This window comes from Centroberyx affinis, unplaced genomic scaffold, assembly GCF_046629955.1.
Source record: "Centroberyx affinis isolate AG114_WGS23_722 - 3 ecotype Tasmania unplaced genomic scaffold, CSIRO-AGI_Caff_v1 ptg003428l_1, whole genome shotgun sequence".
NCBI lineage: Eukaryota > Metazoa > Chordata > Actinopteri > Beryciformes > Berycidae > Centroberyx > Centroberyx affinis.
The window spans coordinates 388,388-413,200 of NW_027281401.1; the positions used below are offsets into that span (position 1 = coordinate 388,388).

At 43.0% G+C, this 24,813-nt stretch overlaps 1 protein-coding gene across 1 annotated transcript; it reads right to left on the reverse strand.

Annotated features, from left to right (window-relative positions):
- Positions 1 to 512: 512 nt before the first annotated feature.
- nck2a (NCK adaptor protein 2a) lies at positions 513 to 24,554 on the reverse strand. Its single transcript, XM_071539276.1, has 4 exons — positions 24,331 to 24,554; positions 5,672 to 5,913; positions 1,195 to 1,967; positions 513 to 800 (listed from the first exon to the last, which is right to left on the reverse strand). Exons 2-4 carry the CDS (start codon positions 5,895 to 5,897, stop codon positions 606 to 608), a joined length of 1,194 nt encoding a protein of 397 aa, XP_071395377.1. The 5' UTR covers positions 5,898 to 5,913; positions 24,331 to 24,554; the 3' UTR covers positions 513 to 605.
- Positions 24,555 to 24,813: the final 259 nt, after the last annotated feature.

Consider the following 24,813-nt stretch of genomic DNA (forward strand, 5'->3'; position numbering starts at 1 on the left):
CCAGCAATCTGACAGGACAACACCAGACAGTAAGGTCCCTCAGAGGTTCATATCCTCTTTCAACTCTTCTTAACATCTGTCCTCCTATGTAGCATGTCTGGCGGGTTAAGAGCCATGGTGTAACCTATGTGTGTTTGGACATAAATGGAGATTTTGTATGAGATCAGAAGGAAAGCTTAACCCCCAAACAAGGCCTCAAGCATTCTGTCAGCAGCAGATGTGGTCACTGCAAATGTTGGCATCACACTCCAAGAGTGGATGAATACGCACTGGCCATGATGCGCGTGGCTGGATATTTGCACAATGCTTGCAGTCTTGGGGTAACGGTTTGGTTCTACAGCCAGAGAGAATTTCACCTTCTCGCCACCGGAGGGCGACTGATAAATCTTGAAGGAGTGACTGAGGATCTGGATGCAGTACCAAAGGTGTGAGATTCCCGGTGTCCACAGCGAGAGGGTCCAGAGCTAAGGCTTGCATTAAGACAGTTAGGGAGTGGAATTGGTACAGGTGTCTGTATGTATATATGTGTGTGTGTGTGTGTGTGTGTGTGTGTGTGTGTGTGTGTCATACAAGCATATTCCAGTGTAAGTGTATGGATGTTTGCATTACAGCAGTGCCTTGACCAAGTACAGCTTGTCTCCATGTTCACTGGTGAAAATGGGGGCTTTCTTGTAGTGCTCCACTAGCTCATCCATGGAGCTGAACTTGCGCTGGCCAATACAATACACTCCATCCGACTGCTGCACTTTAAAGTGCTTATTCTTACCTGCCGCCTTCAGAGAGACAGAAAAATCATTGGGCTGAAAAACAAGAGAGGGGAGAGTGGATGAGACAATTAGAAATCAAGAGTGATAGAGAAACGGTCAGTACTTCCCTCAAATTAAGTTTTGTGCAACTCAAAAGTGGAACAGAATGCTCTCAACCAGCAGGTGGCAGTATATTATCACATTTAAAGATCTGACAACATGCCATGCTGAATTCCTGAACTTTTCATAAAACGGGTGACAAGGTCACTCCATCCATTCAATCTACCATTTGTTATATTATCTTTTCTCCTTTCATGTTCTTCACTGGGTCTGCACTTGTCATTTCCAAACCCCTTCCTTCTAATATTTATTAAATCATTATATTTTCCTTCTCTTCTTCCTCATTAAAATTTCTCCCACACTCTCTCATGCCCCCACCCCGACTCACCGATGACTCGCTGTCTCGTATGACGAAGTCACCCTCCTCCCCTCTCTCGTTGAGTATACCCTCGGCCTGGTGTCTAGTGATGTTGCCGTAGTACCAGTCCCTTCCGGCGAACTTCCCTGAGCGTGCCGGTGCCAGAGAGCGGTTCTGCGGGGAGCTGAGCACAGAGGAGGGCAGGCCGGGCCCCTCGTTCATCACCACCACATAGTTCTTAGGCACCAGGCCCACCAGGCCACGTGAGTTCTTACACCTCCACCACTCGGGGTCATTCTCGGGCTTCTCCACCACTTCCATCACCTCTCCCTTCTCAAAGTTCAGCTCCTCCTCTGTCACGGAGCTGAAGGGGTAGAGTGTTTGAACCAGGTGGAGCACTGCGCCGCGCCCCCCCGCGCGCCCATTAGCCAACGGTGTCCCCTGAGACTCGTAGTAGCCCTGTGAGGAATCTCCCTCCCCCCTGTCATCCCCTCCGCCTACATCCTCCTGGACATAGTTGGAGGGGAACCAGCCCACACGGCCCGCCTGGCTCCCCCGCCACCAGCCGTCGCTGCACTTCTCCATCACGGTGACCTTGGAGCCCTTGGCCAGGGTCAACTCATCCTCCCTCTCCGCTGCGTAGGCAAACTTGACCACGGCAGGGATGTTGAGGTCGTAGATTCTCTCCGCGGCCCCTCCTCCTCCACCTCCACCCCCACTGCCGTTCGAGGGGTACTCTGTGTCCGAGCTGGGCGTTGGGGAGGCATCGCGGGCACTTGTCTTCCTCTTAGTTTTTCCCAAGCCTGAAGCATCAAGAGGAACAGAAAGAGAATGAAGAGAGAGATCATTAGATCAGTGAAGGCTATCTGCATCTCAAACAGCGGACAGAGTGGAACGTTTGCCTGTCCTCCAGTGCTTTTCCAGGGAATGTGCTTTTCAATTACTTTCAAAAAACTATAATCCAAACACTCTGATAAAGTGACTTTGAACTTTGATAAGGCATTAGAGCAGCAGTGGCGAGAGGCTGTGGCGAATGAGTCAGCAGATTGAGCTGATTAGCAAGCATGGAAAGGCCCGAGTTCCACAGGGAGAGCAGGCACAGGTTAGGGGAGCAGGAAACTAATTGAGGTTGCAAGTTGCACTCAGGGCCCCTCAAAAGCAACAACTACTTCAGATACAGAGGTTAGAGGATATCCTCAGAGAAAACTCAGCAGTGAAGGACAGACAGATAGAGATACTTCAACTGATAATAGAATGGAGCCAGCGCTGGCCACATTGACTCACACTGAGCGCCACATGTCCGTTTTCTCAAGGCCAGTGAAATGAAAGTGCTCATTATAAACTTGCTATTCTGCCTCCACTATCTCCATTACCCTACACGCATCTATGCTAATCAAAAGGCTGAAAATAGGTGGTGTAGACAGGGGAGGAAAAGTGGAGCAGGCACCCTGGGCTTGATAATGACAGGCATCTCAAGGATCAAAGTTGGCTCCTTACCTACCTGTCTCTCACTTTTTCACTCATATACTTCCAAAGACATCTCTTTAAACACGTGTTGGCAGACCATGATGGGACTTTAAGTCTCCAAAGTCTCCTAGCTGAAGCTCTCCTCTTCAAATTCAAGTTAAAAGAAGGCATGTGATACTGTGTGGCTAACATTCACTTCTCAGCAGACCTTTTGAGTTTGATGTCAGCATATGCTTGTATGCGCTACCACCTGAACTACTACTACAAACCAAAGTGAGATCCTTTTCGAATTTGTTAATTTCTCAACAGCTAATCGTCCAGTTTGCTCCAGAGAGCCCGCTAAAATGCCACAGAAATGTCAGAGCTGAATAGAACATTTAGATTGTTTGGAAAATTGTTGGGTTCACACAGAGTAGCATGAAACTTGTTGACAGGGAGAGGAGGAAGAGGAGAGTAGGGAACAAAGACAACGGGTCCCTTGGCAGCTGTTTCTCACACACGGTGGACCAGATACATCAGAGGACACAGCTGACAAAAACACAAAGAGAGGCGATAAGACAGGAATACTGAGCAGATCGTGTCTAATAGAATCAGCACTGATACAATGGATGGCAATCTGCATACCCTAAATACGTATGTGATAGCTGTGTGTATGTATGTGTGTGAGAGAACATTATTTCCCTGTCTGTAAGGCAAGGAGAATGGCTGTCTCTTGGGGCTACTTCAGGTGGTCCCACAGGAAAAAGAAAATAGACTGTCAACTGCCATGGGGTAGAGAGCAGAGATGTGCAAGAGGGCACCGGACACACACTCCCATAAGACCTCCTCAGCTCAGCAAAAACACACACACACACACACTTCTTCCTGACTCATTTCCACTTCAAGGCACTGGCCTGCTGGCTAGAGGAGCAACAGACTATATTCTCTCCTCCCACACATTCACTCCTAGCGTTCACCCACCTCTTCATCTTGTGGATGGAGGTCGGTTTTTCAAGCCCTGGGGCCTCCAACTCAGGAGGTACTGAGTTGGAGTTGAAAGCCTGGAGGACTGCAAATTAGCAGCACATTGCTTCACTCTGAGGCTTAGAGTGGAGGTTAGAGTGGAAGTTACTGCCTTAAATGAGTTTACACAGTGCCACACCACCCACCAGATAGCCTACGCTTAAGTGTATTCAGTAATTGAAAAAGCACAACGTGACCCACAAATGGTGCATTAGCATTGTGTCAGTGACTACTGTAATTTAAAAGAGTACTTTAGTGAAGATATCTCCCGCAGTGTTGCTCTCTACTTAATGTTCCACAAGCGTTCCATAATCTTGATGAATTACTGAGTGTAGATACAGTAAACCTGCCAAAAAGCTTAAGGAGACAAATGAGACAATTTGTCAGTGGGACGTTTGCTGGATTCTTTTGGCTATTTATTTCCTGTGCTACTGTGTTACTCCTTGTGAGGGGAAATTGGGACACAAAGCAGCAAGCATCCATTTACAATTAACTCTGCCTGGATGGGTGGAGTACTTGTCTACACAAAGCCACGTCAGTGTGCATGACACAACCACATTAAAGCACTTCGGATTAGAAAGAAAACCTTGAGATAACAGCGATCACTGACTATCTGCAAGCTCTATAATTACAATGTGGGCCTAATGAACAACTGAAAAGGACAACTAGACTAAACTAGACTGGATGAACTAATTTTGATAATAGCGAATCAGATTCTCCATTCAAGAGCATGAGTGCGTTCCATTAGCCTCTGACCTCACCTATTGGTCATCACCTCAGCGTGAAAATGTTCTTGCTCAGGCTTTTAACACTGAAGAGCGAGTGGCTAGAAGCAAAGTGTTTGAGACTGAAATGGAACAGGGCCATAATGTTCTAGTCAATATGTTACATGGTCAGGGACAGATAGGTAATCCATCATTCCAACACGACCATTAGGCCGGTGATTCCCTCACTGATCAATCTACTGATCATGGGAAAACAGGGAACTACAACAGAGCCTAAAGACAGAAAGAGGCTGATTGAAACAGTATTGGTGTTGGGGGACTGAGAGGGAGATACATGTCCTCTCCACAGACACATAGCCCTAGTGAGGGAGACAGTGACAGGCTGTGCCATGTTGGCCCACATAGTCTGGTAGAGTTTCCCCGAGGGTAAGCATCCACAGAGCCGAGAGGAATCAGTGCGTTAGGAACAGACTCTCTTGGTCGGCCCTCATCTCTCTCCCCTTCTCTGTATCTCTATTTTTTCCTCACCCCTCCTTCCCCATTGTAAATATGGCTGCCCTTCACGACAGCACAATTAGCATTTATATAAATTATACTATTTGATCATTCTGTCTTGTTAGAATTTCCACCAGATGTTTCTATATTACCTCCCCAACCCCCCTTTCTCTACCTTTGTCTCAGTCACAAGTGGTAACTCATACTTAAAACTGTCAAACGAAATACATATGTTTTCCGCTCAGCTCTCTGTCCCTCTCTTTCCCAGTTTCAAGAAAGTAGAGCAAGTTAATTCCTTCATTCTTGACACAAATGACCCTTGCACGCTGCATAACAATCCATCCCCGATTAATAAACATCTATGACTTGGGCCATCTTATTCTGTCAAGGTTTTCTGGCCGTGACATCTTTGGCATCTGCACTCCAGCTACATCTACAATCTGCTATATTCAAGTCATGTCAGGACTGGGGGCCAAGAGACAATGTGCTGACAGTTGAGAGCAATGGCCAACTCAACACGATCCCTGGGGAACTCAGTGACAGCTCCCAACTAGGACAGAGAGATGGTGAGGGAATCATTTATACCTCCACTTAGAGAGATTCAGGGTAACACACATGCATGCACACACTCTTTCATGTACACACACACAGTCCACTGTTAATGACCACATCTATCTCCTCTACCAGGGAGCAGAAAGTATTGAAAAGGAAGTGTAGAGATTTTCCGCTTTTACAGAAAAGAAACTACTGACTTTGACAACTTGTACACACAGACTACCTTTACCCCCCCAAGCAAAGCGAAACTAAATTCTTCTTACCCAGGGTGTCTTTGATGTTCTTCACCAGCGAGCCTTTCTTCAGGCTGTTCTTGCGCTCGACATAGTTGGACGGCACGTACCCCGTTTGGTTGGAGGCGTTGCGGACCCGCCACCAGGTCTTGGAGTCGTCCAGGAGGAAGAGACGCTCGTTTTTGCGGATGTCAAGTTCCTGGTCCTGCTGGGCCGTGTAGTCCCACTTGGCTACAACAATCACCTCCTCTGTCATCTTTCATGGAGTCCCCCTGGGGAGAAAGGGGATCGTGGTGAGCACAACTAACAAACTATAACACATAGGCAGGATATGGGTATACAGTGGCTTTAGTAGGACATTAGGGTAAGATCAGTGCGTCTTGGGGTAATTACGCATAAAATAACCAAATAGTTATTCCAAATGTTTGAGATAATATTGTGTAGGTATGAGACTTCCAGATGTATTTTTCATATAAAAGATGCAATCAATGTGCCCGTCTCTGTAGTGCACAGTACAAGAAAAAAAGATGCAAACCAGGACCAAGAAGTGGTTCTTTGGTTCATAATTAATAGAGGATCTACAGTTGTTCCAAATGACTTGCTCACTGGTCATCAGCATTGGCAGAAGACTGTTTTGTAGACTGTATACATACTGTAAGACTGTATTGTACTGAGTAGCTTACAGGTGTGTGTGTGTGTGTGTTTCTAAGTTTGCACTCATGTGCATCTCACATTATGTGCCCTCCTTCCCTTTTACTGTAAATGTCAAGTCATTTTACAATCCATCTAGTCTTGCTAAATAAGGGTTTAAATGTTCATGTTAACATTCAAGGTCTAAATTGGGACTAAAACTAATAAACCTATTGATCATTATTAGTATTACAAAACAAAGTCCTATTCACATGAACCACAAAAAATCTCAAGAAGATACTATATGGAACCAATATAACAGTTCCCCAAATACCAGTTTCAAAAGGCACAGGTTTCAGAATGGTAATAGCTTTAAAATGCAACACGCGGCCCAAGTAAGAACCTCTGGCTTCTGTTTTACTGTAGCGGACACACACACGCATGCATGCACGCACGCACACACACACACACACACGCACACACAGCATTGCCCATCTGTTTGGGAGACAGACAGTGAGGGATTACATGCTCTATTTCACCAAGCCTTTGCTGAGGTGATTTGACATGGGTTTACAGGACCACCTTAACTGCTGTATCTGTATGAGGGCTTCCATCGACGAGTATCTGTGCAACACTAGAGAAGCCTGTGCAACACTACGAAAACTTGCTTGTTTAAGAATATGCATGAAGGCATCAGGGAAGTCTGATGTTTAGTTTATTTCTGTCCTGTCAAAACCTTTCCTGTGATAGGAGGAATCTCATGGTATGATAACCATCTTAGCAATCTAGTCTATGTTTAGAATGCTGCCTGTCTGCAGTTGGAAAAAAGATCAGTCAAATAAATAAAGGAGGTAACTTTGGTGCATATGAAAAAGAGACTATCTGAAGAGAAGGAGGGAAAAATATTAATACACAATGATCAAAGTCATTTCTGGCTCTTTTCCAGTCATTGTGTTCAGACAAATGTTCAGTCTAAATAATCACAACAAATGTGCCAATTGCACATCCAATCTGATGCAATGCTCCCAGTAGCTATTGTGGGATGCTGTAATTTCTAGCAGCAACACTCTTTAGGAGCTTAAATGGACAGTTAATGTACTGTACTGTACATTTCAAAATCCTTTTTCAGGTGTAGGCTATAATCATTGCGACAAGTTAAGTAATTTATGAATAACATAATATGCATAGTAATACAACCATTTAGTATTCATTGTGTTTCAGGAAGAATACTCTAAAGCCCTCCTGAGTGAAACACAGTTAACTGGCCAGAGGGTATGAAAACTGTATAAGTGAGATGGTGGGTGTGAGTGTGTGTGTGTGTATTTGTGCATGCGTATCTGTGTGTGCAACATGAGTTTTCCAGAGACAAATGAGCAGAAACACACACGCACAGGCACACATTTAAGTTGTGTGGGGATCCCACATTTCCTTTCTCATATTGTCATTTACACTTTATTCTTTAATGAGAGGGCACAGTGCAGATAAAGCGTTACCACAAAAGAGAATTATGACTCATGAGAAGTGTAGCCACACAAATTACACCATATAAAAGATTCCATTACTGCTGGAAAGATTGATATCTTCTGTGCAGACTATATTTCATGAAATGCAAATGGGGGCACTCTAAGGCACTGGGTGTTTTTTCAACAGAAGATATTAAATTCCACTTCAATTAGGCCAGAACCACAGAGACAGCACAGCCATCGCAGAGGAGAGACAGTAAAGCCGTTATTGAATCAATTGTTACAGTTACATGCACAGCCAAAACCAGGGTTGTGTCACACCATATGAGAACATCTAATAACCGTCTTCTTTCTGTCTCTACTGTGAATGGCAAAAATCAAGTGTAACAGTTTGTGCAGTGGAGCATTGCACTTGTGAATGTGCCTCTGCTTGCCGTCACTAAAGCTGTCAAACTGGATTTCCTCACAGGCTGGGACAGGGACAGCAGGAGGAGAGAGGAGGCGGCGGAGGGAGTTGTGCAACATGCCACTGGGGAGAGCTGTGTGGAGTTAACAATAACTTAATTTACGCATGTAGCCAGGAAATCCACTTAACTGTAGCATTAACGGCAGCTACAAAGAGGGAGGGTCAATTATAAAAAGTGGCTGCTGTGTTGCTTTGGCGATAACACAGGAACTAGAAGCGCCGGGGCAGATTTATGATGACATGATGAGTAATAGTGACGTTAACCCTTTCAGGTGACGGGTGGTATGTAAGCGTGCCGTGGCCTCTGTCTGCCTCAGGCTGCAGCTGCTGAATTGGAACAGTTGCCACTTGCTTCCTCTCTTTCCAATGCATTTATTCCTACCATTGTGGTTGGTAGGATCAAGATGAATTCAACCAGCATGAAGAGAAACCACACACTACTTAACAAGAGGCAAAAAGTCCCTGTCACTGAGGAAGACGTGACTGAAATGTTTGACACAGCTTTGTACAGCACTTTGCACTTTAATTTCTTATGAGTGTCATGTAATAAAATCTAGTATATTTTTTGGATACCTCGGTGAGAAAGACTTTTTTCCTTTTGTTAAGTAGTGTGTGAATTCTGTTCATGTTGGTTAAATTGATACGTACCTGGAATCTACGCACCTACATTTGAAGAGTGTTGGACTTTCAAGTGTGCGCAATTTATAACCTGATGAAACCTGGAGGGGAAACGCGTTGTTTGCTTCAAGGTATTTTGTTGTTGGTGTGTCTGTACTTTAGTGATATTTAAATATGAAAGAAATTGATAACTACCTCTTTTTGGGATACACTATTTTCTTTTCACTTGCCCCCTACACAGGGAAGTCACGGTAGGCATTACAGGTTCAGCTACAGAACACTGAAGCTGGTAGGGATTCACTTTCAGCAGGACGGATGTTTGCCATCACAGGGACTTGAACCTGGACCTTCCACTTGAAAAACAGTCTCGCTACATGTCTATCCTTTCCACCCTCTACCTCTTCCCCATTTCTCTGCTCATGTCGCCATGTTAAAAGATTAATTCCAGTTATTTTCAACCTGGGCCTATTTACCTATTTTCCTAGTTTTTGCCATCACAATGATTGATTGTGTTCAATGATGAAGAGCGTGTTTTAATCTCTTTTTGGGTTTGACTATTGGAGCTGGCTTTAGCCCTCTGGGTGTACTCCCAGCGAACTGGAGATACGTAAAGCTCTACAGTGAAGTAAGTGACGAAATATTGAGCACAATTTTGGTCTTAATTATGGAAAAAACTAGGAAAATAAGACCCAGGTTGAAAATAACCGCAATTACCTTTTAACTGGCAAGCTAACACATTATTCTTATTCTCTCCCATCGTAGCACGAGTACTTTTCTTCCCCTCATCCACAGCAATTTCTCTGTCGTCTTGACAACCATGCTCATTAAGTAGAGTGATGGGAATGCCACTCCAAATCAAATCCATCCTCCTCTGTGTGCAATCATGTATGGCAGAGTGGCACATACACCATCACTCTTAGACGCATGCCGATGCCCTGCAAACACATTGTCAATCTCGACGCACGGAAATCCATGAGGGAAGCTTATACAGCAATCAATCTGAAAGTCTCACTTTATAGCACCTGTGCATCATTCAGCTGTGGGCTATAATTGGGTTCACTAACAAACATTTTAGCATGAAACACAATCTTCATTTAATCAGAGCCTCTAGTTTAATCTTCCTGATATACTCAGTTTCCTTGATATGGTTAACAGAAAGACAAGCGGCTCTAAAAAAACAACAACTTTATATGTGAGCACATACACATGTACACAAAAGACTACAAACAGATTTGGGAGAAAGCAGGTCTAAAAAAGAGAAAAGCCTGAGAGCCCATGCTCCCTGTGACCCTCCATTCCTCTACTGAGAGAGTTAAAAGAGGAAAGATGAGCGACAGACTGCTGAGTTGGGCTACGCCAGCACTTCACAACGCCTTTCACTGAGGGGGGAAAAAGCTCAGAGGCTCTTTCAACACCACACAAAGAGAAAGGGAAAGTAAAAGAGGATTATAAAAAAAAGAGAGAGGGAATGTTAAAAAAAAAGTCTGGCAGAGCTTTCTGTGTTTGGCATTCAGGTCAAAGACGGCCAATAGATCAGCCAATGGGAGAACATTTCCACCTCCCCCTCCATTCTAGACTCTGTTTGCATTAGTTGCTTCTGCGAGGGAGACGGACTGCTTTACCCCCTGCCAGCATTAAGTGTCTGAAGCATTCAGAGTAAACTGAATAGACCGGAGTGTATGGAGGCAGACCCGGGCGCACTACTACAGCCATTTGGATAACTGTGAACAAGTGATGACGGTGATTTCGAGAGGCTTAAATGGATCTTTTAACAAAATGCTTTAGCTGTTTCAATGCTCTCTGAAACCAGGTCAGAGCTGGCCCTATGGAGGCAAAGTACATTTGATGCACTTCAAATGCAGTCAATGTTAATGATGTGTTCCACATGTATGGCTGCTGCTTTTTGACAAATGGCTGCATTACTAACCAAGCCAAAAGCAGATTGACAGATCTAATCTTGACAGGTTACATTGTGAAACAGATTTTTATTTTTTTTTAACCAAATGAACAACATCTTTCTCTCTCACACAATCTCATTCACACACACACACACACTCTCTCTCTCACACACAATCTCACTCACACATACGGGCCCCAAATTGAGGGTGTGGTGTATAGCGTCAGCTCATCTCTCTCTCTGATGAGGTTGGCGGTTGCTCTTCCTCTGTTTCAGGGGAGAAAATGGGTACCATGCATGTGGATTCCATCAAAGAGACCAGGATAAAAACATCAAATATGCCCAAAACTTGAACCACTCAAGGAGGTCTCAAAATACAGCAGAAGACATCAAGCGGTCCTTTCATTGCCGGCTCAAAATAGGACTGAGGAGATGATTTCAGCTACCGGCGCACTCGACAGACCGCAGAATAAGACCCAGGCCTGCTATCACCCCACCACATGACTACACATTAGAGGATAGGGTAGCCTTCTTTATCAAATCCAACTATTCTGAGTCTTGGTCAGAAGCAGTCAATCTAAACCATATAGCCAATAAGACTGAGAACAGGAATACAACCACTATAAACGTTCAGCTCTGTATTGTGATGTTAACACAGACTGTCTGAGCAGCAGACTTTGACCGTAAAATCTAGACCTAAGAGCGCAAAACTATCATCAAATAGCTGACTATTTAAGTTGAGATTTGAAGTAAACTTTAAATTAAAATGTTAATACTTCTAAATGCATCTAATTTATCCAATTATATAATTGTATATGGGTAAAACCCTGAAAAACTCTAGTGGGAATAGCCGTTTGAGTTATGTTAGCCTCTGTTTCAAGCACAGCACTTCCACAAAAATGGCTATCTTTACTTGCCTAGATGGATGATGACAGAAATGTAGAATTCCCTTCTTCATTTAACTGGACCTTCCTTCCCCCATTCCCTCTTGATAAGCAATTTCTCACATGTCACTTCCATTTTTTGTCATTACTTCAACCCTCCTCTCCTTAGTAAGGCTGACATTGTTGAGTCAGTTTCCATGACTACGATCGGTGGGTGGTCCCATTTTCACTGACAGGGGTATCCCCTAAAGAATCTGACTTTTATCCCCTCCACTCTTCTATTTTCTATATTCTTTAGAAAGGTTCAACTTTCATTCTATATTCTTCTTTTTCTGCCGTTCCCCTTCTGCTGAGTAAGTACTTTACTTCAAACCTACTTTGTCTCCTCCACTTCTTCATGCCCATTTCCCCTCCTCTTATAACAATACAGGGCTGGTTCACTTTGCACATCCTCCCTGCACTCTAAACTCACAGAGTAAGGCCTCCCATGAGCCTCCCCTCCCCCTGAGTCTTCTCCAACATCAACCTCAGTCTCAACACAAGCTCTCTCTGCTGCAAGTCATTGCCCATTACCATAGTTTCGTTGTTGTCATTCTTTCTATCTTTCTTGTATTGCTTGTTCATAAGCAGAGTGAGAATGATCAGCTCTATTTTTACCTCCTTGGGTGACAGTCTGGTATCCCTGTCCCCTGGCACAACATCAAAAAGCAAGCACTGTAAAGCGCAATGGGGCAAATGTACTGAAAACAGCTTTGATGTACAATGTTGTTTGTTTTCACTCTACTGGAGGAGACAGGGAAAACCTGGGGTGATGGTGTGTGTGTGTGTGTGTACACGTATGTGGGCATGTTTGTGTCTTCTAATGTAATCAGAAAATGGGGTCATTTCCAGGTCAAATAACAAAGATGTGGCAGTGGCTGTAAGCTACTGTACTGCACATAGTCATCAATTGTACTATACTGTGTTCTTTCTAGGCTTTGCAAATCCATGTGCCGTTAAAACATGGAGAGAAAAACAATGGTGAAGAAGGCCAGGTGATTTTCTCCTACGCATGCATCATTCTCACCTGAAGCAGTGCTAAATTTAACAAGCGTAAAAGAAATATGCTGTAGAAGAGAGATGTATTGATGTGCAACTTGACGAAGACCAAGTGATGCTCCAAGCCATATTGAGCAGTTTGAGACTAGAGGCAAGAGAGTTTTTCTATGCTCCAGTGTATTATCAGCCTGGGAACTTTACTACGCTGAGTATGAGGAATCAAATTAACTAAATGCCATGAGCAAAACAAGCCGCATGCATTTCAGCTTTTCTTACACGCCCACTCCTTTATACATAAAACAAACAATCCAGAGACAAAATAATCAATCAGGAACACTCAGCAGTAAGTAGATACACAGGAACTAAATGTAAAACAAAAAGAGTGATCAGATATTATAACCATGCTTTCAGAATATGGATACGGTAAATGCTCTTCAAGAGTCAATGACCATGAGAGTCAGGCAGTGAAGAGTAATGGGACTAGAAACTCATTTCAGGTCTGCTTGTATAAGCAAGCAACCTGCGTAGCAGTAAGGCCTGATTCAGCAAACTGTTACGTCCTCCTACACACCTAGAACCCGAACTGGGGATATCTGATGCCTCTATTCTCCTATTACCTACATCTTCCCCTCCTGCAAACATTTAATCTCCTGTCAACTGCAGGCCAGGTTTGCAATGGACTGTTTTTTTACAGACTCAATGAAAGGCCAGGGTTCAAACGCATGGCTGTGACATGCATTTTCCTTGAGTCATTTTATGATAACCATAAAACCTCTGTCTGAACTTTGTACAGTTCTTGTGGCAGCATCCTTAAAAGACCTCAAAAACACTGCACAGCAGAGGACTACACATCTAGTCTTCTTATTTTACTTTACATGGAAGCTTAAACTCTGTGCAACACATCCCTGGCCCCTCTAACCAACAATTCTCAACACATGAACACACAAGGGCACTTTTGCGAGCAAGTTCACGCTGTTCTACTTCTGCTCATGAAATGTTTTGCCGTTTTCAAATCCCATGTAGGGATGCAGAAGAAGCAGCGGTGGTGTCTGTGTTTACTTTCAAATTGCCTTCTTATTCCTACAAGCCTTTCAATAGTCCCTCTCACAGTCTCCAACAGCTCCCGTCCCGATCGGTGAATTCTGCATGTCAGGAGAAAGACGTGGTGAGTAAACCCACAGCACAAACTGAACCTGGTTGTATTAATCGGCCTTGGTAGATTATTCTACATGATTGGGATCTAGGGAACAAGATGCTTGAAGTGGAATCGTGTAGATTGGACAACAGAGACTGGGAGAGGAAAAGGCAGCGGGTCTAAGTAAAGAACAAAAGCAGTCCTTGAGGAGGGGACTAAGGGGGTTTACTCTCACACATCTGACTACAATCCCTATCCACGCATGCAATCATACACTTCAACATACATCTGTGAATACCTCTGCAAGCAATGAACGGCAGGCACAGACATTCTTTTAATGAGGTAACATGGGAGGGAAACTCTACAAATAAGCTGAATCTATCCTGTGTGTGTATATGTGTGTGTATGTGTGTGCACAATTAGCAGCTTTGTGGTGTACTCACTGTGAGCTTCATTATGTGTGAGGAGTAAGCAGTCAGCACCACCAGAGATGACCGTGGGCAGTATGAGAAAATAAATTCAATCTTAATCACCCGATGGGCAGCCAAAGGCATTTTGCAAACTACTTAATCTCACTACGCAAAGATAATAAGTTGTGAAAGAGTATGTTGTAAAATGAGGTTAGCTTGTGCAGAATATCCTGCAAAGAAGAACAAGTACAGGAATAGCTCTCTGAAACTGTCTCTCTCCCTTTCTTCTTCTCTGTGTAACACAAAAACACTGTTGACTCTCTCCCAGCTTGAGCTTTACCTTTCTTTGTACCTCCTGTTCCTTGGGTCTTCTCTCCACTCCTCCCTCTGCTATGGTCCTGAATTATTCTCTTTGATCAGGTACAACCTTGTGGCTCCCCAGAGAGAACAGACTGATGCAGCGAAAGCAGTAGAGAAAGACTGGTGCAAAGCAATGTACACCTGTTGGACGCCTTGTCCACCCCCACCAAAGTCCATTTCCTCATGGTTGACTATTTGATAACGGATGGTCTAAATTAATATTTAAAATAGTATGTGCGTGCCAAAAATTAGAAAAAGGCTAAAGCAGATTATGGACAAAAACAATCACTTGCATCACTTTCTTCTCTCTGCGATACTGAACGATTGCATGTCTTAAAAATCTGGTTGGCAATGATGGCAGAGATTCTTTCAGCTTGACTTTTGTCAGACTTCCAAGGTGCCAGCACAAATGTTGTCATGCTTGTTGGGCTAAGTCCATCTTCCTCACTTTTAGAAATATCTGGATGCTTTTTGAGATGATTTCGTAAGACAACTCCATTCCACATACCTTACACTGAACAGAAGAAGTTTGCTCATGCTGGGCTTTTGTATGGCTTTGATAATGACAGAACTGCTACCGAAAGCAGCTTTCTGAGGATGACCACAAAACAATGTGAGAAGAAGCTTTGTGTTATGTTGTTGTTTCTTTAATGACACTAAAGCCAAAAACTGAGAGCTTACACTCTGTTAATTATTGTAATGACATCAATATTTTATAAAAATGTTAACGGCCAAATTACAATAGTTGACGTTGATCCATATCAAGGAATATTAGAATATTCGGTTTCTATGACCCATTCCTGTATCTAATTCAAGTGTCTGAGGAGCGTGAGTAGGGAGTCGTTACTGGTACCCTGCATGTCTTACGCATGATTATTTGTTTACCTTATATAACTTGTGTTGACGTCATTGCCCTGGGGAGACCAGAACAGTATGTTGAAAATGGAAGTGGCATGTGTGAAAGGGAACAGCCCTCTGCCATTTTATCCATGGACAACTTGCATGTGAGTTCTTGGGAGCCATATTTTTAATGTCACAGCCGGATAAGAGACAGCGTGACACCTGTGTGTACTTGCCCTCTTTCACAGCATCAACACTGCTAGCCTTGCCAAGCCTGTGGAGTGGGCATTGGGCTCTATAATGACATTTTGCCAGTAAAAGAAAAAAAAAATAGTACAGAGGTAATTCAGGCTCACAAAATTGTATCAGAATGATTATGGGAAAAGGAGAACAAACAGAATGAGGGGAGGATTCGTATTCGTTACTTTCTACACTGTTGTTTCGACTTCCTTCTTAGATGCCTACATCAATTTTGTGCAGTTTGGGAGGAACCAAAAAAAAGGATTGTTTTTCCACATGAACCCAGAGTTATGTATGAGACATGGAATACTCTATGGGATAATAATGAATGGTATAAAAATAGGGGAATATGATAATCTAATGGGGACAGACTGCACAAATTATAGTATAGTTAGGGTTATATATATAATGTTAACTGCACGATAGTTAAAGCCTTAATTGTCATTGTAACATGTTTCAAGATCATGATTTATCTTTTCAACTTTCTAGTGTTGAATATTTAGCCTGGGTGTTATTCATCTGGTGTTAACTGCCAAAATTCCAATGACAAGTCCAACCAAGGAATGTAGGCTAACACCTGGCCAAATGGTCAGTATGGATACAAGAAGTGTGTTTTTTCTGACGCCTCTAACTCATGTTTGCAGACTTGAGGGTTTTTTGCCCTTCAGCTGTTGGAGAGACAATTCAAGACGTTGAACAAAAGGTGGCAGATGAGCCATCTGGGCTCCGTGCCACCGCTGTGGTCTGCCCTGATCAGTGTGTTCACTGCCTTGACCACCCTTTTAAACAATGAAATACTTCTGCTCACTTTCTGAGTTCTCTTCTTCCTCATATGGCTTTCTGTATCATTGAATTCCATAGCTTGACATTTTACTACACACTCCAACGCCGCTGCAGTGATTTAGTGTGGCCTCTGCCTAGGATAGCGTTTCTGTTTCTCTGACATGCAGATGATATCACTCCTTCCACATAACTGCTGCCACATAAAACACTGAAGCACCACATTCAGCAAGCATCTGCCAGCAGCTCTCCATGCACTGCTGAGGAAGACAGAGGTCACACTCAAACAGCTCTGCCAAGTCAAAACAGCAGATAGGGTAAATAGATGGCCTGCAGCAAGTGTATGCGTGTGTATGCGTGTGTGTGTGTGTGTGTGTGAGTGAGACAGAGAGAGAGAGAGAGAGAGAGAGACTTTGTGTATATACTGTAGAGACCAAATACTATGTGTGTGCAGCCCTGCATTCTCGAGAGAACCCTGTGGCACTTTGAGCTATACATCTCATAAATAAAGCAGGATTTCCTACAACAGTAACTGTGTGTGTGTGTGTGTGTGTGTGTGTGAGAGAGAGCGAGAGTGAGTGACTGAGTGGATTAGAGGAGGCCTATCACATTGTAACCTTCGCCTTTCAAGATTTAGTAGTATGATATTTTAGTGTCTGCTTTTCCCTATCGCTAGTGTAGCATGGGACGGGAGTGTTTTGGGAGACCCACATTTTACTGTCCTTGAGGGCACCACTACAGAAAATGTATAAACGTAGTTTGTAGTCTAAGGCCGATCTCCAAAGTCCGCCGGATGAATGAGCGGGGAGCTCTGGGTGCAGGCAACATGGAGGGAAGTTGAACATTGCTCATTTGCATATACTATCCATATTGTAATGATACAATGCTGGTTGAAAATCGGCAAAGTTTCCCTTTAAGGAAACAATGGAAAAATACATGTGTTCTTTTCAATCCATGAATCTTTCATAAAGCAGAATTCATGAGCAGTGCGCTATCAACCACGTTTATCCAGACCCTCGTCCAGATGGTTGCTTTGACTGATGGAGAATTTCAGACAGGCTGTCGCATGACAGTTGCCTGTTACTGAACAATCTCTGTATGTATGACAGTTATTCAGCCTTTTTCATCTGACTACTGACTGACTACTAAACCTGCAGATACGAGCACGTGGAGAGACATTTAGGATATAATCTACTTTTTTAAAAAAGTGTTAGAGAGCTCTGGGGCTATCACAGCTCTCTGTGTCTAACTGTTTCATATTGCTACTAGACTACGATAGTACCTGTGCTAATGACAGATCAAGGACAATCAGCAGCAATAAAAGCAGTATGACATTAAAGTAAAGGTATGTCAGAGATGGCAAGCAGCCTACAAACCGGAGGATCAAAACCTTGGAGGAAGACAGCAGGAAAGGAGTGTGAGGGAGAGACAAGAGATGAGAAAGGAAAATTTGTGTAAACCTTGAAGGGGGAAAAAAAATCAACTCATACTCTAGATGGTGAAAGTAGGACAAGCCAGGTGACAGACACTATTTTAAGACAGACAAAATTCTAAGAGAAGCCATTCACCTGGGGACTCCTCAATAAATGCACCACACCTGCAGACACAGGACAAAAACGCAATTCCTCCTTGACAAACACAGCCAGTCCTGCACACTGCAAAGCACAGAAACAGATCGGAAAACAAGAATATCTAATAATATGAGAGAGAAGACCCGGCAGTTCAGAGCCCTCTGTACACTACCAGCTGTCAGGTCTCAACACGGGCAGATTCAGATATGTACCTCCACTTGGCGGTTCTGTGTTGTGGCTTGTCTTGCTCATTTTGTAATTCTGACAACCTGACCTTTGTTTTGCTCGTGCCGGGTAGAGGCGCAGGAGTGTGTGGCAGGTTTTCACTGGAGTTGAATTCCATCTCCCTTATCCCTCCCTCCATGCATGTCTCGGCAACCGCACACCCCATTGTAATGCATCGGGACACTCTCGCTTTCTCTTTCTGTGTGTGTAGCAGGGCCTTGATCACAGAGAATCCTCAACAACATTCTTTTGGGATAGTATTGAGAAAAAAAGACCCCATCCTCTCTGTAAGCTTAACTCACACAAGCCATTGATTTATTTGCTCTCTTGTGTAACTGTCACAAACCTGGAATTATAATTCTATAAATCTATGATGAGCAGCTGGCAGCCCATGGGATGCCCCCGGACCCTGTACCCAAGGGTCTGTATGCCAGGACGCTCCGTCCGATCTGTAAAAGTCATTTCAGCGGCATTCCAGAAACAACTGACTGTACTAAAATTAAGTAGTATGACTTCCTATTGACAATTTTCATGTAAAAAATTTTGAAAACCTGTTCTTGCAGCAGGGACTTCCGCCTGCCATAAATTTAGCGGATGTTTTGTTCTTCTTCTTAATCTTCGCTGATGTTGCAAGGTGGGATTTCCTACTCCACCTTGTATGCTTCCTTCAAAATGGGCCAAAACAAGGTACCTTAAAAGGATGCTTCCTATGTGTTCTTCCCAACTGAGACAGTCCTACAAATCTCGACTTCCTACGTAGAAATGCTACCTAAATAGGAAGCTTCCTTGGGATTGAGACAGAGGCAGCCCTGCTGTAACCCCTAAACAAGTCTCTCATTAATTTCTGATGCGCCACCTGTTACCCTCCAACATGTATTTGCAATCATTGGAAAGATACAATTCCACTCACTGACAGCTCTCGGACGAACACAGACGTCACTGGAGCTTCAACACTGAAGATGCTGTGAAACTCACAGATTTATGTTGTTACAATTTTACACTTACACCAAAATTTGCCAACAGGGCTAATATTATGTTTTTACAGGCATATTGCACCATATGTGACATGACTTCATATGAATTTTATAGTAGTAGACACCCACACATGTGCACATTCCACATTCCCCCTTGTAGAATCCGACCCCCTACCACCACAATATATGCCTGTCACTGCTTCAAACACTATGGTTTTAAGGACCAACCTCTATCGCAATGAATGTTTCAATAATTTGGGTGTAATTATATACTGTATATACACACATACCTTGGCCAGTTATAAAATGTGAGGGCTAGACAGAATGAGGATTTGCCAAACACTGATTAGAGACGAGCGTTAACCAATGTGAATCAGAATGTTAACTAGAGCGGTGCCATCAGAAGAGTCTATAGGCATGGTGAGAGTGTGCGTTAATGAGGCTGAACCTCAGAGGGATGCCTGCAACGTGGACCACGGTCCTGCACGGGGAACTTGGAACGTGGATCATTCTGTGGAGTATAGATAAGCAAAGCCCTCATGCACTGGATGAGATAACTGAGTGTCTGTCTGCATGTGAGTGTGTGTGCACATCAGCAGAGCCAAAGGGGGAAATGTCCACTTAATTGAATCAATTAGAGCATGAAGGGCTGCCAATGCCTCCACTAAAAACAACACGATAAAACAAACTCCCAAACAATAGCTTAACTCTCTTCATGAGTCACAGAAAATCCATTTATATAGGAGATACAGCATCCTCTTCCATGCAGTCGTAACACAACGCTGAATGCATGTTTGACAACAGGTGCAGCATATGTCTTGATCTGCTGTTACTGATATTTTCACTCATTTAGAGACACAATGCTTGTGAATATTGTGCGTGTGTGCAGGCGCCTATTGCCTAAGGTCCTGAACTTACGTCCACAGTTTGCACTCTCCCTCTGAGGAAGTGTTGGGTTTCACCCCTTGCCCCGTCTCACTTCATAGCCCAAAGTGCCAATTTTCCGCCAGGTAATATGAACCCAGCCATACACACTGAGGGATAGTGGGGGAGAGCCATCGACCCTTAATCACTATTTAACGAGCAGTTCTGAGGGTGTTTATGAATTAATGGTCCCTTTTGTCTGCCTGGGGAGGGTGGGGGGGTGGGGCAACGAAAGGGGGAGGAGGGGCTGCATTTACAATCCTCAAAGTAATCCCCCTGACTACCCTCTAGTCCAGCTCTCTGGAGGTTTGACAGTTCCCCATCTCATGTCCACTGAATCCACTGAATTGACAAACCCTAATAATTTAAGAGATCAAACTTATACAATCTCTGGATCTCAGGAATCTGCTGCTATTTTCTACTCTCATCTGCTTTTAAAATGTTGTCTACCCTAGGTCCTCACATTCTCAAGCTGCCTTCAGCATCACGCTTCAAACTTTTAACCTCCTGAACTTCTGTGAGTACCTCCCATGGCATCTCAGGCCTCACCGTTCGCCATGCTCTATCCATAGATTGCAAGGACCAGGGCTGCGGCTTTATGGATGGAGTGAGTGTATGGTAGAGAAGATACCAGTATGCTATAACCAGCTTTTCTCACTCCCCGTTCCCTCCCTTCCTCCCTCACTCTCTGTCCTTCCCTTCATGGTCTCTCTCAGTGTCCCAGAGTAGGATTAGGCCTGGTGCCCAGTGGTGACACAAGGACAGTGAAGCCAACAGACTGTTAGTTCAGTTGTTGGGCATGAATTAAAAAGTTGAGGGAGGTGGCGGAGGAGGGAGGTGATGAGAAAGATGAAGGACAAGGAGAAGAGAATGAACAAAATAAACAAAAGGGAACATTGGGACAGATGGCTGAAACCTTAAATGAGTGATGAGAAAGAGAGAGGAAATTGAAGAAAACTGAATTTGTGGAAAAGTAAGGTGTAATTTAAGTGTGCACATAAAAGGAGAGCTGCTGATGAACAGCACTGACCATTTTTCAAACTGATTTCAAAGATCACTTCGACAAATGAGACAACAAGATTGCACTGCGAGAATGCGGTGTCAAGTAACTTTTTAAAAGAATATCAATAAGTGATATATAAATTCTATAAACAAGTCGCACACACCCATGATGCTGAAATGGATACACACAAACTGTTCAGTTGTCATTGTGTCCCTTCTGCTCAATGGGAGCACAAATCCTCTTTCTCCTCTGAGATCATGGGGTTATAGTATGGGGGTTCACTGCCATTATTACTGTATCTACTGCCAGTTTAATGGCTGTCATGCCCCAGATTATAGATGATTAGAGAGGTGTGATTACAATGACAATAGGATGGCCTTTGTCTCCCTCCCACTGTGATGCCCTTCATAAATATCACTCCATGTCTCCTGACCGTCCATCTGTGCCTGCACTTGTTTATTTCTTCTCCTCTCTAAGGGAGATTAGAATTTCCTGGGGAAGGGAGAAGTCACTTTCTAAAGAGACAAAATATCAATTTTGACACTGATTCCTACATGGCTTCTCATGCTGTGCTCCAGCTTCCCCCAAGGAGGACTGGAAGTACTCGAGCTGTAGTGCTACCTTTAGTTCAAGGCAAGCCATTAAGTTCAAGAGGACTGTAGAATCAGAAATAATAGAGAATCAACAAAGAACAGGCAATTTGTCATGAAGCTGTAAAACCAAAAGTTGTCTTATTTTGCTTGAGACGCTCAGACAGCTATGTAAAATGTGTGGCCAGCCACAAACATGTGATAAAGCAATATGTTTCAGAGGAATAAGAAACCACTAAATATCAAAGGATGGACTATGAACTTAAAAACCTCGACTAAGTCTCAAGCACCATAATTAGAGTTTTAAAGTGACATTTAAATCTATTTAGGGTCCATTTTCCAAGAGAAACCAAGTCAGGTCTAGTCTAGTAAGGAACATAAAATGTTGGAGGATGATGCACTCGACCTTAAAAACCTTAGTCTTACATTACATTTTACTCTTAAAATTGCCTATTATTAAATTTATAATAATTACTACATTGCATAATACACGCTCAGATTTGTAAATACGCCTTATAATGAGTTTGGGGTACTACAAGCACACCTTTGTGTACAGCAATAGACCTTATAATTTATTTTTTTAGAAATTACACACTGTCACATTCACATTACAAAAATAATCTTCACAGGTCTTTGCTTAAGAAGACAGTGACCAGTAGAGATACAATTTATGATGTAACAATTCCAGTTGTAACCAGAAATGAAAAGGGCCTTTAAGGGGCTCTGTTGGTACAGTGGACAAACTGCTTTTCAGTTACATGCACATCACCTATACAATGCTCACTAAAATTAACTAATGTGTTAGTGTGCATGAGTTTATGAATGTTGAGTGACTGTTGCCTTCAGTTTCCATTTTGTAGTTCTACTAACAGGTAACACTGAGCCCAGACAGACCTGCAGTACCCCCTTGTTTATCTGCACCAGCCAATGTATCCACCAGGTATAATGAGCAAAAGATGTAGGCATGCAAAAAATAAACATAGTGACTGCACATAATTGTTGGTATTTCCTTACTGGCACACGCAGCTACAAACATTTTAGGGATGATGATTCCTGGAATGAACAACTAACCTACATTGTTACAGCCACCTACAAGATTTTTCAAGAATCTGCACTTCTCTGAGTAGATGCAGCCTAACCTACTTGTACACTCAAGTACATTTTGAAGAAAATGTGCTTTTTTTTTTTTTTACTCAGCCAGTTTCACAGGACTGTTGCTAGTTAAACTCACTATACAACCGAGTGCCTATCTATTCAAAATATGTCTTGTTTCTTCAATTTCACTCCAAGAAAACCTACCTTTCCCACATACTCTACCTCCAGGACTCAGAACATCTACAGTCAGCAACTAGTAGTCCTAAATGGATGATAGCTCAATTTAACATCTTGAAAGGCTGTGTGGTGAACCTGTGACCTATTAACCAATATTTGCTTCAACAAAAGACTAAACCGCGGTCTGAAGCCAGATAAACGGAACAGGATTCAATTGAATGAAGTTCAACAACAAACTAAACCCAATAGACCGGCGGCAGTCGACGGGCCTGCCTTCCACATACCTGTCATTGCTAAGCGAACCTTGTCCTACAACACTGTTACCATGGTGATCTTAACGGAGGGTGTGACAGCAAAATAGGTGTGGCATGAAACTGTACCTGCACTATGAACTACAGTCTGTCCTGTACCACGGAGTCACTCCTCCGGAATGATTAAATCAGAGACAAATAAAGACCTCTTCCGTCTCCCTCCCAGTCTCTCATAACTAACATTGATATGACTTTATAGGAACTGGGTGATCAACTGGGTTTTCCGTTTGCGGATCATGTCACGCAGCAGTTCCATCCAGAAATAAATATATAATGAGCCATTCCTTGGAATGTATATGTTAGTAGAGATTGGCTTTGATTTTGACCTATAAGGAAGGAAAAAACAAAAGCATGCTATGATATGTAACGTTAGCCCCTACAATTAGCAAACAGAGTCACTAGAAACCTTGACAAGCTCGATGTGTGGTACCAGTCACCCATCTATGTGTTTAGCAAATGAGTCGGTTTCATTGTGTAAGCTATTGTATCTCTACCGGATGCTCTGCTATACACAATGCACACTTGTAAAAGAGAAGCAAGTCTATGTTTACTAAGATAAGTAAATAAAGATTTAAAAACGACAAAAGAGGTCTGTTAAACAGAGACGTGAGACTAGAACATTTCCATAGTAAGTTAGCCAGCAGTTGTAACGTTAGGCCTAGCTTACACGAAGTGGTCCAGCACAAATATTGTGAATGAAAGAGTGGACAAATGTAAACTAACGTTACGCATTTTATCTTTAATCGAAATGAAACCTTACACAGTATGGTGTTTAATCGAATTATATCAAAATGCAAAGCAAAATCTGGTCCTAGCTCGTTTGTCTAACGTTACTCACATCTGAGTGGACAAAGACCCACCGCCAAAGAATAAATCTTCGAAGTGAGACGCGTGAAGCTAACGTTACTATTTTGGTCCCAACTTTAGTGATTGTTTGGAGTTTACATTACAAATAAGACAGCAAAACAAAACAGACACATACAAACAACACTTAAGTGTGTGAGGTAGCCTGTCCAACTGCACCAACTTGCATAGTTCCTTTGCCGTTTTAACCTTACCTTAGTGTTCACTCCAGTGAGAATGGGCAACCCGGCGTCACACTCAAAGACGCAAAAATGAAAACCCTTGTACAAACAATAAAGTAAGCCCTGGAAAAAGCGACAAAAATAAACGTCAAATCCACATTTTCTTCGGTTTCACAGTTTTTGTTTGTTTAAAAATCTAAACTAAGCATATACTATTCGACCTATCCTTGCTTGTTTTTCCGTCGCAGGCTGACTGCCTCCACCTCAATCACCAGTGTCAAGTCAGCCACAATGAAAAATAAGACTTCCGATCCTAACCTTCAAAATAAAAGCCGTTTTTGAATACAAAAGTAGTAGGACAGTAGCCTACATTAGCACAGCAAAGGACATTTTGGTGTTGGCTTTTCCTAGCTGACTTAACACTGGATACTAGAGTTACCACCCTAAATCATTTAGGAACAATTTTGTCAAAACGCGTAAAATTGACATTTTTACATTGAAGATTTCTGGTATGTT

Bases quoted from the DNA above. Each gene is read 5' to 3' on its own strand.
- nck2a (XM_071539276.1), bottom strand. From the start codon at position 5,897: ATGACAGAGGAGGTGATTGTTGTAGCCAAGTGGGACTACACGGCCCAG. The intron at 1,968-5,671 runs GTAAGAAGAATT...TTGATGCTTCAG, and splicing joins GAACATCAAAGACACCCTGG to GCTTGGGAAAAACTAAGAGG. The intron at 801-1,194 runs GTGAGTCGGGGT...CTTGTTTTTCAG, and splicing joins TACGAGACAGCGAGTCATCG to CCCAATGATTTTTCTGTCTC.